General features: G+C 46.6%; 1 protein-coding gene across 2 annotated transcripts in view; it reads right to left on the bottom strand.

Moving 5' to 3' along the window:
• LOC135824722 (uncharacterized) overlaps positions 1 to 8591 on the bottom strand; it is a 29569-nt gene extending 20978 nt beyond the window's left edge. For both annotated transcript variants that reach the window (XM_065337431.1, XM_065337430.1), the window contains exons 1-2: positions 8386 to 8591; positions 5729 to 6091 (exon numbers count right to left, since the gene is read on the bottom strand). In XM_065337431.1, the coding sequence (XP_065193503.1) occupies positions 5729 to 5925 (197 nt within the window). In that variant the 5' untranslated portion in view covers positions 5926 to 6091; positions 8386 to 8591. The remainder of the gene's footprint in view (positions 1 to 5728; positions 6092 to 8385) is intronic.
• Positions 8592 to 17253: the final 8662 nt, after the last annotated feature.

Raw genomic sequence — 17253 nt, 5'->3', positions numbered from 1 at the left:
GTTCGCAAGGCTGGGCGGGGTTGTGAGCAGGCTTTCATTTCATCTTCTCTTATTATTTCTTATTATTTCTGCTTTTCATCTCATTACAAAAATTCTGCGCTTTTTCTCCATCTGCGCATAAAATCTAGACTGACAACCTGCTTGTTAAATCATGCACCTGCTTTCAGGCGTAAAAACCCTGTTGTAGAGGTCTCAGTCCTCATTTGTTAGACTTACCTGTCTTTATAAATGTAACTTACTCTCTCTCTCTCTCTTTCTCTCTCTGCTATTGGCGCGCCTAGTTGTGATGAAGCCGAGACCCAAGGTCGGCAGAGCATCCCAGACCACGCCACCACTCCCCTTATTCATGGCTCACACACGACGGGTTTACGTGGCTCTAGTAAAAAAAAAATCTGGATACTGTATAATATTATTTGAAGCAGAAAATGTTCGTCTGGAATTTAATTTCGTCTTTTTCGTCCAAGGAGCTTCTGGACTAAATTAAATGCCGGACTAATGTTGATTTGTTCAGCTTTTCAATACACTCTTGTGATCCATGCACTGAATTTTCAACCAGACAAACTCCCTTTCTTTGGAGTTGGACGAAATTATTGACCGACGAAGTTTTCTGCCTGTACAGTAGGTCGCGCAAGCGATCTTGGACACCAGAATGCGTGACTTTTTGTGAGCATGGGATTAAAAAAAAATGAGCAACTTATTGCGAGTACACTGTACATGTACCTCGTTGAGATCGGCACGCGATGTGCGTGGCGCACTGCAGCCACCAGCACCTCCAGCACCCGCTCCGGCAGTGGGCGACAGCAGCGGAGCCGTGCTCGACGACGTGCTCGCCGCGGTGCCGCGTCGACTCAGCGCCAGCGGTGCACTGCCCGCGTTGGTGTTGGTGTTGATACTGGTGCTGGCATCGCCGTTAGTAACGGTGACGATGCCACCGCCACCACCGCCAGCGCTAGCAGTATCAGCAGGATGTGCATGCGCAGCCTGCGCCTGTGTCATCACACACCAAACACACAATGAAGACACATTTATGGAAGAAAAAAACTACACGTTACGCTATAATGGCCACTAACACCACCAGTTACAAAACAATCAGCTCATGCGATAACATCCGAGTCCTTGCAATGAAGACAAACGTTCCTGATAAGCAACGGATAACCATGAATACACTCGGACGTCTCTTATCCGGGCACCTTGGGACCGGGCACTGCCCGTATCTCAGATTTTCTCGTATCTCAGAATAACTCATCTACCATGTATCATATCATTTTTTGAAGAAGTTTATCTGGCACGCATTGCACATGTTCAGGTTACAGAAAGAATCCATAGATAAAAATGTGTGAATTTCACAGGTTGGGAGTGACAAATAAGCACTTGCGCATACGAAAAAAGTTCAACCCCCCTCCCATTTTCAAAGCATTTTTGCCATAGGAACTCAAGCTGAAGGTGCCCGGTAGAGAGACGTGCCCGTATCTGAGGCGTCCGGATAAGAGACGTTTGAGTGTTTTACACAGTGGTTTCCGGAGTACACTAGTAAACTGTACTGGGGGTTGTTATGGCCCGCTGGAGTACAAGGTGTGCACAGACGTTTTTTTGTCATGAAATCCACACATCTACCCTGATGATCACCGTTAATTTGACCTTGGCAGTAAAAGCCGCAGCAGCGACTTTGTTTGGGCGATCTACTGGTATTAAAAGTGCGGCTTACACTCCAGGGGTACGTTGACGCCGCTGATGGGGTCTTTCTCGGCACTTGTGCCAGTGGTTGTGAGACTTATCTACTCGCCCCCACCGTTAGGCGCTGCATCTGCCGCAAGGGTTTACCGGGTGTAATAGCGACCGTCGTGAGTTCCCTTTGGGAACGGACACGATAATTTACTTTTTGTTTACTTACACTCCAGATAATACACTGCACCGCACAAGCGCTTTTTAAGCAGGCAAATGAAATGATTGTCGGCACAAACCCGTGCATGAGTAGGGCGTTTTATTATGCTGCTGACCTACGCAAAGTGGTACCTATGGCCTGCCACCTCACCGCCAGCGTTCAACAGCTCAGGCCCGTCGCACCGACTTTGGAGGTGGGGTGGCTATGGAAGGGGGGTCGGGGGGTCCTCCCCCGGGAGAAAATTTCAAAAGTTGAAGCCAATTACAAGCATTTCCGGGAATTTGGTGCCATTTCAGTGTACGGTAACTACAGTGAAAGTCTTTTTGATTCTGAAACAAACGAAGAAGCTACGATCGGGGACAAACATTACCCTCCCCCGGGAAAAAATTCAAAAAATGAAGCCAATTGCAAGCATTTCCAGGCATTTGGTGCCATTTCAGTGTAACTGCAATGAAAGACTTTTTTCTGCAACAAACCACGATTGGGGACAAGGATTTGTCACGTTTGCGCTAAGCTGCGATCATTGTGCTTTGTTGTAATGTGCTCAAAAAAACAACAACAAAAAAACAGGCGAAAAAGTGGGGCGGCCTCAGCCGCCCCGGCTGTGACGGCCTTGACATCTCCCATCGCTGTTCTCGCCACCTTTTTCAGATATGTCTTTATATCATTTCCATGCTTGCATTTCAGATACAAGTTCCAGGCCGATTATAAGCCTCTTCAGGCAGTGAAGTTCGGTAAAAACATTTAGAGATAAATTCTGAGAAAAGAACACAGCGTGTCATTTATCCATATGGACGAGAACAGGACAGCTCATTGTACAAGATTGCACCATGCGGTCCAGAACAAGGTGCTCCACCCTCCACCATCCATCATCCACCCTCCACCCTCCATCATCCACCCTCCATCATCCATCATCCACCCTCCACCATCCACCCTCCACCATCCACCGTCCACCCTCCACCATCCACCGTCCACCCTCCACCATCCATCTGGCACTAAGCAGTAAGCAGATGCCAACAGGCTGCACAGACCTGGGAGGAGGAGGGGGGGGGGGGGTCATTCCCAGCCAACTGTTCAGCCGTTCACACTATGTTTCGCCTGTTTACTGATGTAAACTACTTACTGTATAGTTGATTAGAGTTGCTGGGACTGGAAAATCGGCTTGGATAGTTGTGTGTATTTTTTCTTTCTTTTCATATTACACGCAAAATATACACACACACACGTGTACTTGTACTTGTTGCTCACTGCCAAAACTGGTCACGTGGGTCTCCCCGTGAGAGGGGAGAGAGAGAGACTCAAAAGGAATCTTGGAAAGATGACTCAATTGGCCATTGAACCACCCAACGGCCGACACCCTGAAATCCCCAAACTAGGGTGGACTTGAAATGATCCCACTTATGGGCTCACCACGCCTCAGTAAGTCGGTGAGGACAAGGTGCAGAAAAAAGATTGACGGCATCAGGGTATCCGTCCCGGGATCCAACTGCAGGTACCCCCGCCCCCAGTGAAGGTAATACTTGGTACAAGTGTGGGTGGCTAAATCAGAGTGGATCTGATATAAGCTTCGCTAGCACCATTGATTACACAAGAGTTAATCTAGCCAGAAGCAGTCCATGGTTAACAGGTATTTATACACACACGCACGCACGCACGCACGCACGCACGCACGCACGCACGCACGCACCCCCCCCCCCCACACACACACACTCACACACACACACACACACACACACACACACACACACACACACACACACACACACACACACACACACACACACACACACTCACACACACACTTATACCCCCCCCCCCCACACACACACACATACATATACACAGACACCTACATGCACACGTTTCTCACGCTCACCTGAGAAACAATGATTGGATACTCGGTTTTATCCACACCATCAGCGGTTGCATCCGCGTTGGTGTCCAGTGGCCCCACTTTTGGTGTACTGATGCCTAGCTTTGTACCCGGGGGAGGTTCAATATCAAACGACTTCATTGCAAAGAGGCTCTCGCTTAGGCTGCTCCTGGATTCCGGTATTACAACGCCACCATTCTCTATCTTCTCATTGCTGCAGGGCAACAGAGGAGGAAAAAGAACGGGAGCGGGAATGGTGAGAGAGGGCGAGACATACGAGAGAGAGAGAGAGAGAGAGGGAGAGAGAGAGAGATAGAGATAGAGAGAGAGAGAGATAGAGAGAGAGAGAGAGAGAGAGAGAGAGAGAGAGAGAGAGAGAGAGATATAGATAGATAGATAGATAGATAGAGAGAGAGAGAGAGAGAGAGAGAGAGAGAGAGAGAGAGAGAGAGAGAGAGAGAGAGAGAGAGAGAGAGAGAGAGAGAGAGAGAGAGAGAGAGAAAGAGAGAGAGAGAGAGAGATGCACACACATACACATAGAGAGAGAGAGGCGAGAAAGAGAGGGGGAGGGGTAGTGGCGGGGTGAGTCACATGCACCCAGAGAGAAAGACAGCCGGACACACGGACAGACAGGTCATATGGACAGACAGGGCACACGGACAGACGGACACATGAACAGACGAACATACGAACGCACGGACAGACGGACACATGGACAGACAGGTCAAGCAGCTGTAAAGAGCCAAACCACACAACAGGAGCAAAATTTGGACATGCAGAAACATTTCCTGGTAAACACTAAACAGTCAGTGTTTTTGTTTTTACAAATATCTCGCAATTCCTAGAGTGCATCTCGAAATTCCTAGAGTGCATCTCTAAAAAAGAGCGAAACATTTTGGCCCATTTTCTCATATCGGCCCATATTGAACAAAAGAACCCAAAAAGTCCCCCGGATATCCAATTTTCGGGGCCCCATTAATCCGCGATATTGATTGCGACCAGCTACTTTATTTCGGCCATTCCATCTCTACCTGGTAGACAGAATACACTGCACAGTTCACTTCGAAAAACTTCACTCTACCATATTTTCCGGGTTTCATTAAGCCGCACTGGAGTATAAACTGCACCCAGACGTTTGTCACGAAGTACAGTCAGACCTCGCTTAACCGCACACATCCGTTTTCCACAAAAAAAAAGTCCGGATAGGCGAGGGAACCGGATAATCGAACACTGATTATGTTGGATGCATCATGTATGCTGTAAATCTGTAACCAGCTATTTTCTTCCGGTTTGCGAGGGATTGGGATAAAAGAGGACCGGATAAGCGATGTCTGACTGTACAGGTATGTACCCTGTGTTCAACAGTTCATCTGACCAGTGTAGTAAAATCCTTATGGGGGCAACGACTTTTTTGGAACGAAATGTGAGCGCTTGAAGCACGGCTTATAGGCTTTTCATACCACGTTACAGTACGCGCCACGTTTCGGAATACGACGTACTGGCACACGTCGTCTTCATGCAGGTCCATTCACACAGGCACGTGTACGCTTTTCGTACAGGCGTGCGCACAGCTTCTTTTGGACACAAACTGCCAGGAACGACGGAAGGCACCTCGGTACAGGGTCTGGATACGTCGTCTACGTTTTCGTATCAGGGGTGCGATTTTCCCGCCGCGTTCCATGTTGTCATGGCTATCCGGACGAAAACGTCATGTACGCCACATGATGGGTGTAGTGTGAATGGCCCACTAGAGAGGTTAAGATGTACGTTATTTCCGACGTGACGCGCAATTTCACGTCAAATTTGGCGTAAAACTCCAAATTTCGACGTGAGCAGCAGGTCACTCGCGTTGATTTTTCGACGTGCGAGCAAATAACGCGAGCTGAACTTTCGCGTCACGTCAGAAATAACGTGCATCTTAACCTCTCTATTATATTCCGAAAATACCGTACTTGAAGTGAAGGTAGACCTACGTTGTACTGCTGGCATATGGCTTGACACATGCTGCTTGGATATCCTGATTCCCGTGCTGCCACCGCGCTCGTCGTCGTCGTCGTCGCCGACGACAATACACACAGCAAACCGTGAGCAGCGTTATTGCCAGCAGTGCGACGGCGGCCATGAGGCCAAACGCCACGTACATCCACAGGCCATTGTCGGAACTTGCCATGGTAACCGCGATGCAGGGCACGCAGGCTTCTTCAGAGTATCAGATATTACCGGTCAGCAAGTAGCCTAGTGAGGCGATGAGTGCATTCGGAGTGGACGTTGAAGAACGCTTTGTCCAATGTGAACGCACGGATTGCACCCTGGAGTTGTCTGCGTGGCTGAGCATTCTGCACAGGGGAGCAGCGGTGAAGACACATGGGCAAAGTTTAAAAAACACAAAACGGTTACAGAATGTCCAAACAATGCTAGTCGCATAGCCGGCCGAAAAATATACGCTCCGAGTGCAGATACCGAAAATATACGGAGAGCTATGAAATAACTTGATTTAGGCAACTGCTCAAGGGACATAATTATATACACGGACACATGTTCGCCATTTACCAAATACAGTCGGACCTCGTTTATCCGGTCCTCTTGTATCTGGATCCCTCGCCATCCGGAAGAAAATAGCTGGCTGCAGATTTACAGCATACGTGATGCATCCAACATAACCGGTGTTCGGTTATCCAGTTCCCTCACATATCCGGATTTTTGTGGAATACGGATGTGTGCGGTTAAGCGAGGTCTGACTGTACAAGTATCGTAGAATCCCGCGTATAAGCCCAGGGTTTGTTCAAACATCACACAGCTTTATCGTACAAGCCCATGGGCCTAGGTCATACCGAGAGTCCATAAATTATGGACTCTTGGCCATACCATGTACATGTACGTAGTCATGCACATTATAGTTTTGTTCGTACATTTCCGCACAATCATCGGTTGTTTTTGTTTGCACAGTGGTTTTCAGCAATGTACTTCACACTTCCTTGATACTTTTCAATAGCACAACTTGGTGTCGGCGTAAAAAGCCCATGCTCGCGTATAAGCCCACCGAAATGTCCTTGTGAAACAGATAAGCCCATGGGCTTATCCGCGGGATTCTACGGTATTTGGTTTCCGTCGCTTCAATGCTGGGAAAAGTTGCGCAGGAAAAGGCTACCGGGCGGGACCAGAGGAAACATCATGTCATGCTAGCCATGAAACTAAGGAAACATGTTCGAATATGTACCCTTTTACGACCGTCTGAATACACCCTAGCTATTAGGGCTCAAACTGTTAGTCCGATTAACCGCTTGCAGACCGGTTACGAAGAATTAACAGTTATCCGATAAAGATAACGGTTACGCAGTAACTTTTCAGGCAATTTTTCAAGTATCAGGTCGTTTCAAAGTATGCACTTTCGCAGGCTGTCGCACGCGTACGCAATTTATGGGCTGTCAACTCGGTCATATCTGGTCTCTTGGTGAGAGAGTATGTATGAATGAGCATGCAAGAGAATGTACATGTGTGCTTTGTACTGAATAGGGTACATTTTTTTGAATGAGTATAGTCGAATATACGGTTAAAAAAGAGTCCGCAGGATTGCCGTGGCTTATAGATTATAACCGTAAAACCGACCGTTAGCTGAGCAGTTAACCGTTAGGGGTAAAACCGTGACCGTTCGAGCCTTACTAGCTATGCCAGTACAATCCCTGTCCACATCACCTTCAATCAATGAAAAATAGCCATGATACTCTCTACATTAGTACAAGTACTTGTGGGCCAGACTGAGTAATGTGCGTGCGTGTGTGTGTGTGTGGAGGGGGTACATGTGTGTACGTGTGTGTATGTATGTATGTGTGTGTGTGGGGGGGGGGTGCGTGCATACGTGCGTGCGTGCGTGGGGGGGGGGGGGAGAGAGAGAGAGAGAGAGAGAGAGAGAGAGAGAGAGAGAGAGAGAGAGAGAGAGAGAGAGAGAGAGAGAGAGAGAGAGAGAGAGAGAGAGAGAGAGGAAGAGGAAAACACTTTGACTACTCCCAAACCAGCCTTACCAAAGACTTAGTCGTAAATTTAAGATGACAACTGTTCCCCGCTAAAGAAGCAGGGTGGCCTCCAAACACCTTTGTACCGGCAATACATCTGCCAGCAACTACGCTAGCCATAAAATAATTTCCGGTGCAGAACATACCGTAGAATCCCGTGGATAAGCCCACCCGCGTATAAGCCCATGCTCGCGCATAAGCCCAGGGTTAGTTCCAGCGTCACAAAGTTTCATCGTACAACTACAAGCCCATGGGCCTAGGTCAAACCAAGAGTCCATAAATTATGGACTCTTGGTCATACCATGTACGTAGTACAGCCATGTAGTTTTTTTTGTACATTTCAACACAATCATCGGTTGTTTTCGTTTGCACAGTGGTTTTCAGCAATGCACTTCTCACTTCCTTTGTGCACACTTGTGGTGTCGGCGTATTAGCCCATGTTCTTGTATAAGCCCACCGAAATGTCCTTGTGAAACAGATACGCCCATGGGCTTATCCGCGGGATTTTACGGTGGTATTTCCGGTGTTCAACGCGACAGAACCCGTTTTCAGGACATCAATTATTTCCTCACACGAGTGCCTTCTATGCACTAATGCAGTTCCCAGCCCAGGCCACTTACCGGGTATATGGGAAGGGTTTTCTCTGCCGCTTGAAGTTGAAGGGTGGAGAGCGGCCGGAAGGGGTCTGATGTCTCTTGACCCAAGCCCAAGCCTAGGCCAAGTACTCCGTACTCAACAGCGGACTCGCTCGAGCTGTCCACTTGCACCCTATCGACGCCCACGGCCTAGCCTCTCCGACGGCCTGACCAGCCGCGCACGCTAGGACCGGGAACGTAAAAAAAACGTAAAAAAAAAGTCGTTACCAAAAGTGTTCCCCACGCCGACAGGGTGGATCTAGCTCTAGAGCTCTATCATCATGCGGCAATAGCAACGCGAGATGTCGTCTTCAACGCTCCGCTCTGCCTTCCTCAAGTACAATAAGTCATGTAGTTCCTGTGCCAGAACTGAAACGAGAGTGGAGCGACGTAACACCTGTGCTGACTGCTGTAGTCTGTGTACTAGTAGATGGCAAGAGCATGCTCGTGCATGCTGAGCATGTACTAGTAGTAGACCTATGACACTGACAGACTAGACGAGTCGCTGCATTCCCCATTCGTGTATGTGCCGCACTCGCTCAGCTAGCTGCTCAGCGTTGTGATGTATGGAATCAAGCAAGAGTACGAGTGTGAGATCGCCTAATCACAGCCCGCCGCGCGAAGCGCGAAGGGCTGTGATGCAGGCTGATCGAACACGAGTACGAGTGTTTTGATTGCATTTCTGACATGCACCCACGCTTGAAACTTATATCGAACTTGTAAATATTTCGCGAAGAGTTGTGATTGGCTGATAGAACATGAGCACGACTGTTTTGATTGGATTTCTGACATGAACACGCACTTCGAGCTTCCTATCGCGCTTGAAAGCACGATTCTCAACCTTCTCGAGCACGAGTCGAGTAAAAAAAAAGCGAGCTTGATCAGTAAATCAAAGCCCTAGTGGAGCGGGCTTTGATCGTAAAATCAAAGCCCGCCTGGGCGGGCTTTGATGGGAAAATCAAAGCCCGCTCCACTAAATATGGAGTTCTACTTCTTGTAGCATGCTTTGATCGCCTCATCTTGGCCCTGCTAGGTGCAATGCGATTGGTCATCCCCGTGCCTACAGTCTTGTGACATGTCAGAAATGACTTGTCCGACACCTCGCTTTGTCGAGAGCCAGAGTCTTGAGTGTCGAGAAGACTCTTGTCGTATTGAGTCTTGTTGACTGTCTATCATGACCCATGCATGATGTGCATGATGTGCAGTAGATCTACGTACATGTAGATCTAAGCTTGGATGTGAACTGGTAGAGGGGACGGTTTCAAATAGGACACCGGTTGCAAACCGGAACGGACTCAATATTCACTTTCTCTCTTGGTATTTTGATTAGAAAACATAATGTCACAGTGAGACTACGATGTGTTATACTCCGAGCCAAAATTTCATGGCTCTGCGATGACCAGAAGCGCCATATCAAGCAGGTGAGTTTTTGACGTGTTGCTTCGCACTGCGACTTGAGTTTTACGACTTTCGAAAAATCAATTTCTTGTCGCAGGTAAACAGCGGCTCGCCTCTCGCCAATAAAGCACCGCATACCAATCAAAACTAATGGAAGCACACACAAGGCTTATTGTTACTCTGTACTGGCCGTCGTGGAGCGATAGCAATTACCTAATTTCAGACCCAGAGTGAATTTGACGGGCACTCTAAAACGTGTCCGGTTTGGAGCCACCTCTGATTTGAACTTTTTTGAAGCGAAAAATTGGGCAACTTGGAGGCAATGGGTCAACACAAAGGAGTGGCTCAGTTCGATTGACTCTGGCCCCAGAGCAAACTTCAACATGCCACTTTCCTTCCACAAACATATTTCGAGTGAAAAATCAACGCTGATGATCGGTTTGGGTCTATACAAATTTGGCTGTCAAAACGTCCCGGTATCGAGCCGTCTCCTCTACATGGTGCCGTGCACCCGTGCTATGCGTGCGGGGCGCAAGCTGCTTGATGATGATGATGATGATGATGATGATGTTTTCTTATTAGAGAGGTTCTGCACAACGAAAGTTCGAACGAAGTTTCGCGACAGGCCTTGCGAAAATGTGTACGAATTTTCGCACGAACTTTGTGTTCTGCACATTTTCGTAGTTTGCACACGCCAAGTGCACGTACGACATGACCCAATCTCACGAAACTTCCTACGAAAGTTCATTTCGCGTTCCCTGCAAGTTTCGCGTCCAAAGTTGCGAAAGTTCGTGCGAAGTTTCTCACTTCGTGACGTAGAGCGAAAGTTCGTACACATGTTCGTTTTGCAGAACCTCTCTATTGTCTTGTAAGTTGTATTGGAATTTGCCCATAAAAGTGGCTACGGTGTGATAATGCATTTTTATTCCCGTAGCTATGCAGAAGACGTTACTTCAGTAACGTCTGGCGCTAGCCAGGGTCCACACAGCTTTAATTTGGTGTTTGTTTGTTTGTTTGTTTGTTTGTTTGTGTCACGGCTGGAGCTATCCCGTATCTGTCCCGTATCTGTCCCGTATCTGTGACTACAAAGGCTCTACAGGATTGTACATAACAGCTGTCCACAATATTTGCGGACCCCTGTATCTGTCCCGTACCGTACCAATATTCGTCGTATTATGTATACGACTCCCTGATGTAGAGGGAAATTTGGAAAGAAATAAGGAGACGAGGAGGAAATTAAATTAGAATAGACGCCGAATAGGTGATAGGATGCGTCAGCATAAACATACTTTGGAAGAGAGATCCCGTCGTCTCCAAACAAAGCGTGAACGAGCGATTCAGCGCCGGTCACAGGAAACGTCGGAAGAGAGATCCCATCGACTCCAGAACCCCCGTGATCGGCAGAGTCCGCCGGTCCCAGGCAACGTCAGGACAGACATCCCGTTGAGTCCAGAACGGTCGTGATCGGCAGAGTCTAAGCCGGTCCCAGGAAACGTCAGGACAGACGTCCCGTCGAGTCCAGAACGCCCGTGATCGGCAGAGTCAGCGCCGGTCCCAGTAAACGTCAGGACAGACATCCCGTCGACGCGCAGAAAAACTAAATCTGCAGCCTATTTTGCCGTCGGACAGGATACGTATTTTAGGAGACTGTAAAGTTATGTAATGTCCAAATTTCGACGTGAGCAGCAGGTCACTCGCGTTGATTTTTCGACGTGCGAGCCAAATAACGCGAGCTGAACTTTCGCGTCGCAGACATCCCGTCGACGCGCAGAAAAACTAAATCTGCAGCCTCTTTTGCCGTCGGACAGGATAAGTATTTTAGGAGACTGTAAAGTTATGTAATGTGCTCCACAGGCAACCATGCATTCGGCGTCGTCATTGGCTCAACAGGTCAATGTACATGTACATGTATTACTACAAAAAGGCCAGAAAATCCGATTACTGTATTAAAATCAACTAATTTTCGCTGGCGATATAATTTCGCTGATTTCGCCGCTTGGTACCAACCGGCCAAAGTAAATCGCAGGCCAAAGTTTGTCATATAGGCAAATGATGCATGATTGAGCAATGGATGCATGTGAGAGCAAAAATACCGATCGATTTCAAATTTGACGTGAAATTGCGCGTCACGTCGGAAATAACGTGCATCTTTTAAAACCCCTCTAATAGAGAGGTTTCTATTTCTCATCGGCCAAAATTTGTTGATTTACAGTATAAGGAGATAAAAAGAAAAGAAGGAGCAAACCAAAAGTAGATGATTATTAGAGAAATAACAATCCGCGATAAATTCTGCAAATACTTTTGCCTAACTCATAATATTCAAACCGATTGAAACGTTTTTGCAATACAGTGATGTGGCCAATCAACGGAAAAAGACATTTCCATCGGTTCTTATAACATGTACGATGAGCTAGGCAAAAAAGCATAAAAGCATAGCGTAGGGCCCTGAGCTTCCAAGCTCTCTCGTATTTCGTGTTTTAACATTATTTTCAGAAAATTGCTCTTACAATACCTTGCGTTTTATATTCTAAATATTGTTGCCCGTAAAAGCGGCTTGGTCACATGATGACGATGATGATGACGATGATGATGATGGTTGTGTTAAATCGCAAATCCAAACGGGAAGGAAAGGTGGTTCTTGACCAGGGATTTGTACGACTCCTTGTTCTTGACCTGCCCGGTACGCGAACCCGTCGATTTTTTTTAAACGGGAGTTTCTTCCTCAACAACGTCAAGATACATGTAGCTAAGGGATGAGGAGGTATAGTACAGTAGTAATACATGTACAATACTAAAGAGGGCTTGATTCACCGGATCGGAGTAATTTATTGTATGTTTCCACTGAAAATACAACCTAGTGAATTCATGAAGCTGCTTTTCACTTGTTTTATTTGCCGGCAAATCAGCAACAGCTCCGACCTTCCCAGACACTTGACTACTACGCACTGGCACTAGTCCAGACTCAATGCCTTGATGCTTGACTCCTAGTCCTACCAGTCGGGGTAGTACAGTGGTCCCTCTATAATCCGGCACCATTTGTGCCACGAAAATCTGCTGGATTAGGGAGGGTGCTGGATTAACAAATCTGATTTACTGCTGCAATGTGCATGAAGAGGACATTTTGGCTACTGAAAATTGTGCTGGTTTATCGAGGGTGCTGGATTATAAAGTGCCGGATTAGAGAGGGACGACTGTACTACATGTAGTACTGATACTAGTATAATGGTCTCTGCCAACAGGGTTTAACGAGAGAGCTTGGAAGCTCAGGGCCCTACGCTATGTTTTTTTGCCTTGATGACCTAGACAAAAAAAAGCATAGGGATGTTATAAATTCTTTAAAAAATCCTTTTTTTAAAGAAATAACCTGGGATTCGAACCCGCACTATCGCGCGCCCTGCATGCATCCCCCGATACACTTTGCATACATACTAATTCTTCCAAGTTGTTTCACATTGTGATCTTGCATTTGAATGCCCTATTTGAATATGCATTGTGGCCAGCCGTCTTTGATGGCACGGTACGGTAGGGGATAGGAACGGGACAGGTACGATCGAGGGTAATACGACACCGTCTCCCGTACCGTACCATCAAACACAGCTGGTCACATACAGCCGCCCGCAATATTCAAATAGGGCTTTCAAACGCAAGATAATAACGTGAAGCAACTTGGAAGAATGGGTATGAATGCGAAGTGTATGGGGGAATGCATGTAGGGCGATAGTGCGGGTTCGAATCCCAGGATATGCCAGAAAAAATAGGAGAATTCAAAAATTTATAACATTCTATGCTTTTTTGCCGCCAGATACGGATAGCGCCAGGCGTGACACAAACAAACACACAAACAAACACCAAATTAAAGCTGTGTGGACCCTGGCTAGCGCCAGACGTTACTGAAGTAACGTCTTCTGCATAGCTACGGGAATAATTATGGTTGTAGTCAGGAGCACTACGCGTCCTCGCCTTGTAACATGCTGTCAAAAACGAAAAACATAGTAATACAACTACATGTATGTAAATAGGCGTCGAGGCGACAATAGTTTTAGAATTGCGATCAACAGAACGAGCTGAACCGACATTTCACAAAGGCTTTTATTGTATTCAAAACATTGCTGCAAGGTTTATTCTGATTCTTCTTTTTCTGTTTTGTGCCGTGCTCGTCATGGTTATAAGTTGCAGTTGAGTGTGTTAGAAGCTGTTTGTCAACGTATTCATAAGCCTAATCTGTGTGTCCAGAAGGACAGCATTATTCGTTTAAAACTGTTTTAGTAGCAGCTTGTTCTGTCTGTTTGGCCCTGGTTGGCCATGGTGTCATATCTTGTGTCACAGTATACTAGTAGTCCTTACAAGTTCGTCAAGTGCTTTCGCAGTTTTTCCTGTTATTACCTTAGTGCTAGGATTATCATTTTCATAGGTGTTTCTTCTCACTCCATTTCTCTTTATTAGTATCTTTCTGGATTGTTTTTCATTAGTGCTTACTGCTGCTTTATTGTTCCAAGTATCAGTTTCGTTTAGTTTAAATATCTCTTATTATTATTATTTTTTCTCACCCCACACCCCTCTACTCTGTTATCGGCCCTCTTAAGAGTTGTGTTCATCACTGTTGAGGCTTCCGATGGAAAATAAAAGAATACTACTACTACTACTACTACTAGTACAACGTAGCGTCCTGAGGAGTGTTGTGCGAAAACTAGTTCGAAGCAAGATTTTTGTTCATCATTTCTTCCACATCACATTTTTTCTTTCTTCCATGTTCCTCACTGCCTTCGTATCCACTCGTGTTTTGAATACACGCATCGATCCAATGGGATCGATGGGGTAGGCATTTTGAAATTATCGTAACTTGCTCAAATCTAGGTCTTTTGGAGAGATCGAAATATGTAGGTCGAAGAGAACAGTCTCAGCTGTCGCCTCGAACAATTCCCGAAGCAATACGAAGAGCGGTTGCTGAGTTATCGCACTCGTAATTCTGGTCCCGGGAAATGTGCGTTCAGAGCGCGACGCACATGTCGACGGCTGGGATTTTCCCTGTTTACGTCACCTGTTGGCAAGGCTACACCGATTCAAATTCAAAAGTAGGTTCCCGGGAGTCTCTACGAAAATATTTGAGCTCGGTACGAGCAACAGGGGTGACATGGTGGATTGAGATCGATCTCGAGCGTGAGCTCAGCGCTTTTGCGCGTTCCCTGGCTTTCAGCGCTGGACCAGTGCATCCTGTGGCGTCGAGTGTGGGCTCATTGCGTTCGTCTCGTCAAGACCTTTCCAGGATGCCCAAGATCGTGGAAATCGTCAAATTCAAACCAAAGTTACGTCTAATTTTAGTTTCAGATTTTGTGGTTGCGTGGGCTTGTATACATTTTAATCGGACAGTAAAGGGTTAAAATTAAAAATTTATGGTCCCGCTACGTACATGTAGTTACTGTAGTCCTGTCCTAGCGCCTGGCCGGCTGGCAGTTCAGATTTCGCATCTGGCCTATTCTGGGACAGGATTCTCACGCTTATGCTGCGTTCAACCTACAGACAGTCCATTCACTATAATAAAGTGTGCACTGTTATTACATGTACATGCTCCCATTATACGACTACACGTACAAATACAAGGCAATTGTTATCAAGAGTGCATAAACATGTTTATCGACTCTTGTTATTATTAATAGTCCTTGTAATGTCAGACTTGTACATGTACAGGGTCTGCTACATGTGCACTACATGTACATGTACATACCGACTACAGTACTGACTGAGTGTCTGGTTAAAGGGGAAGTTAAGGCAAAAATTAAAATTTCACCAGTTGTAGTCTTCGGGGTGCTGAGTCGAATGGTCTTGGTCCGAGAAAGCTGAGACGCTCCCTTCCTACTTGAATCCCAATCGAACTCGCGCACTTCCACCGAAACTGGGTGACTGCGCCCTACTAGATGGGGATTTGTATGCAAAATGTCACTAAAAGCGCCGTTTCGTTCTTATAAAAGCACGGATGACCGCGATTGGCCCATATGTTGTAGTCTTTTGGACGCTGAGTCGACTGGTTTTGGTCCGAAAAGGCTGCGATGCAGCGTTCCTCCTTTATTCCCAATCGAACATGGTTGAACAAGCGGTCACGTGCTCCTGCGTACGCCAGTCAGCTGGTCACCGTGCCTGCAGGGTACAACTTACTAGCCTGTTTGACCTTTTTTGGGTGCACTCCTGTCACTCGAGTTGAACTCGAGTTGAGCCTTGGTGTGAAAGTTGTCGCCTGCTGGCGTAGTGACCAGGTGATTTGGGCACCCAGGAGCACGTGACCGCTTGTTCCGCCATGTTCGATTGGGAATAAAGGAGGAACGCTGCATCGCAGCCTTTTCGGACCAAAACCAGTCGACTCAGCGTCCAAAAGACTACAACATATGGGCCAATCGCGGTCATCCGTGCTTTTATAAGAACGAAACGGCGCTTTTAGTGACATTTTGCATACAAATCCCCATCTACATGTAGTAGGGCGCAGTCACCCAGTTTCGGTGGAAGTGCGCGAGTTCGATTGGGATTCAAGTAGGAAGGGAGCATCTCAGCTTTCTCGGACCAAGACTATTCGACTCAGCACCCCGAAGACTACAAGTGGTGAAATTTTAATTTTTGCCTTAACTTCCCCTTTAATACAACTTTTTACAAGATGTACAGTACAGTGTACTACATGTACTTGCACATGTAGTACACTTTACATGTAGTTGAATGTTTTTGAGATCTAGAATCATTTTGTACAAGGTCGACTCCATTTTTTTTATTATACCAAACTGTACATACCGCTGAAATAGCGCTATTATAATCACACAAAATACAACTACTACTAGTACATCATGTACATGTAGCTAGAACTGAGTGTGTTGTCCGAGTTTCAAAGCAGCAGGGGGAAAAGGGGAAGTCCGAAGAAAGATGAAAATGTCAAGGTCCCAAGTGTTTGGGGAGCGGAGTTGAATGGTGGTGGACCAGAGGACGTGAAAAGTTCAACGTGTTTAATACAATGTACATGTACTTGACAGAGAAGATAATTATTGGGTATACATTTATCTGATGAGCCATGGAACACAGCCTCCTCCGACACAGACCATTCGCCTCCGCGCCTCAAACGTTACCCACCCTGCTGTCTATTGTCCAAAAAGAGTCCCGTTGGCTTTTGAAAGCCCGATTTTGGCCGAATTGAGTGTGCGGCGAAATCCCACTTTAAACCTGAATCTGGGTGCTTCTTCATGCATTAATTTTTACAATGGTATACACAATGTCATGTACATGTACCGCCTACCGGTCCTAATGATATTGTAAAACCTGGCTGAATTTCTAATCACCTGTCTTCAGGCTTGTTTCGACCTAAAATGCGGCAAGAAAATTGCACTTGGCACACAAAGCAGGATGACGTCATGCTGTTTTTCACCATGTCCATGGGATGACGTAATGCTGTTTTCACCATGTCCATGGGATGACGTAATGCTG

This window comes from Sycon ciliatum, chromosome 9 (assembly GCF_964019385.1).
Source record: "Sycon ciliatum chromosome 9, ocSycCili1.1, whole genome shotgun sequence".
NCBI classification, from domain to species: domain Eukaryota; kingdom Metazoa; phylum Porifera; class Calcarea; order Leucosolenida; family Sycettidae; genus Sycon; species Sycon ciliatum.
This window is presented reverse-complemented; position numbering and strand designations above follow the sequence as displayed.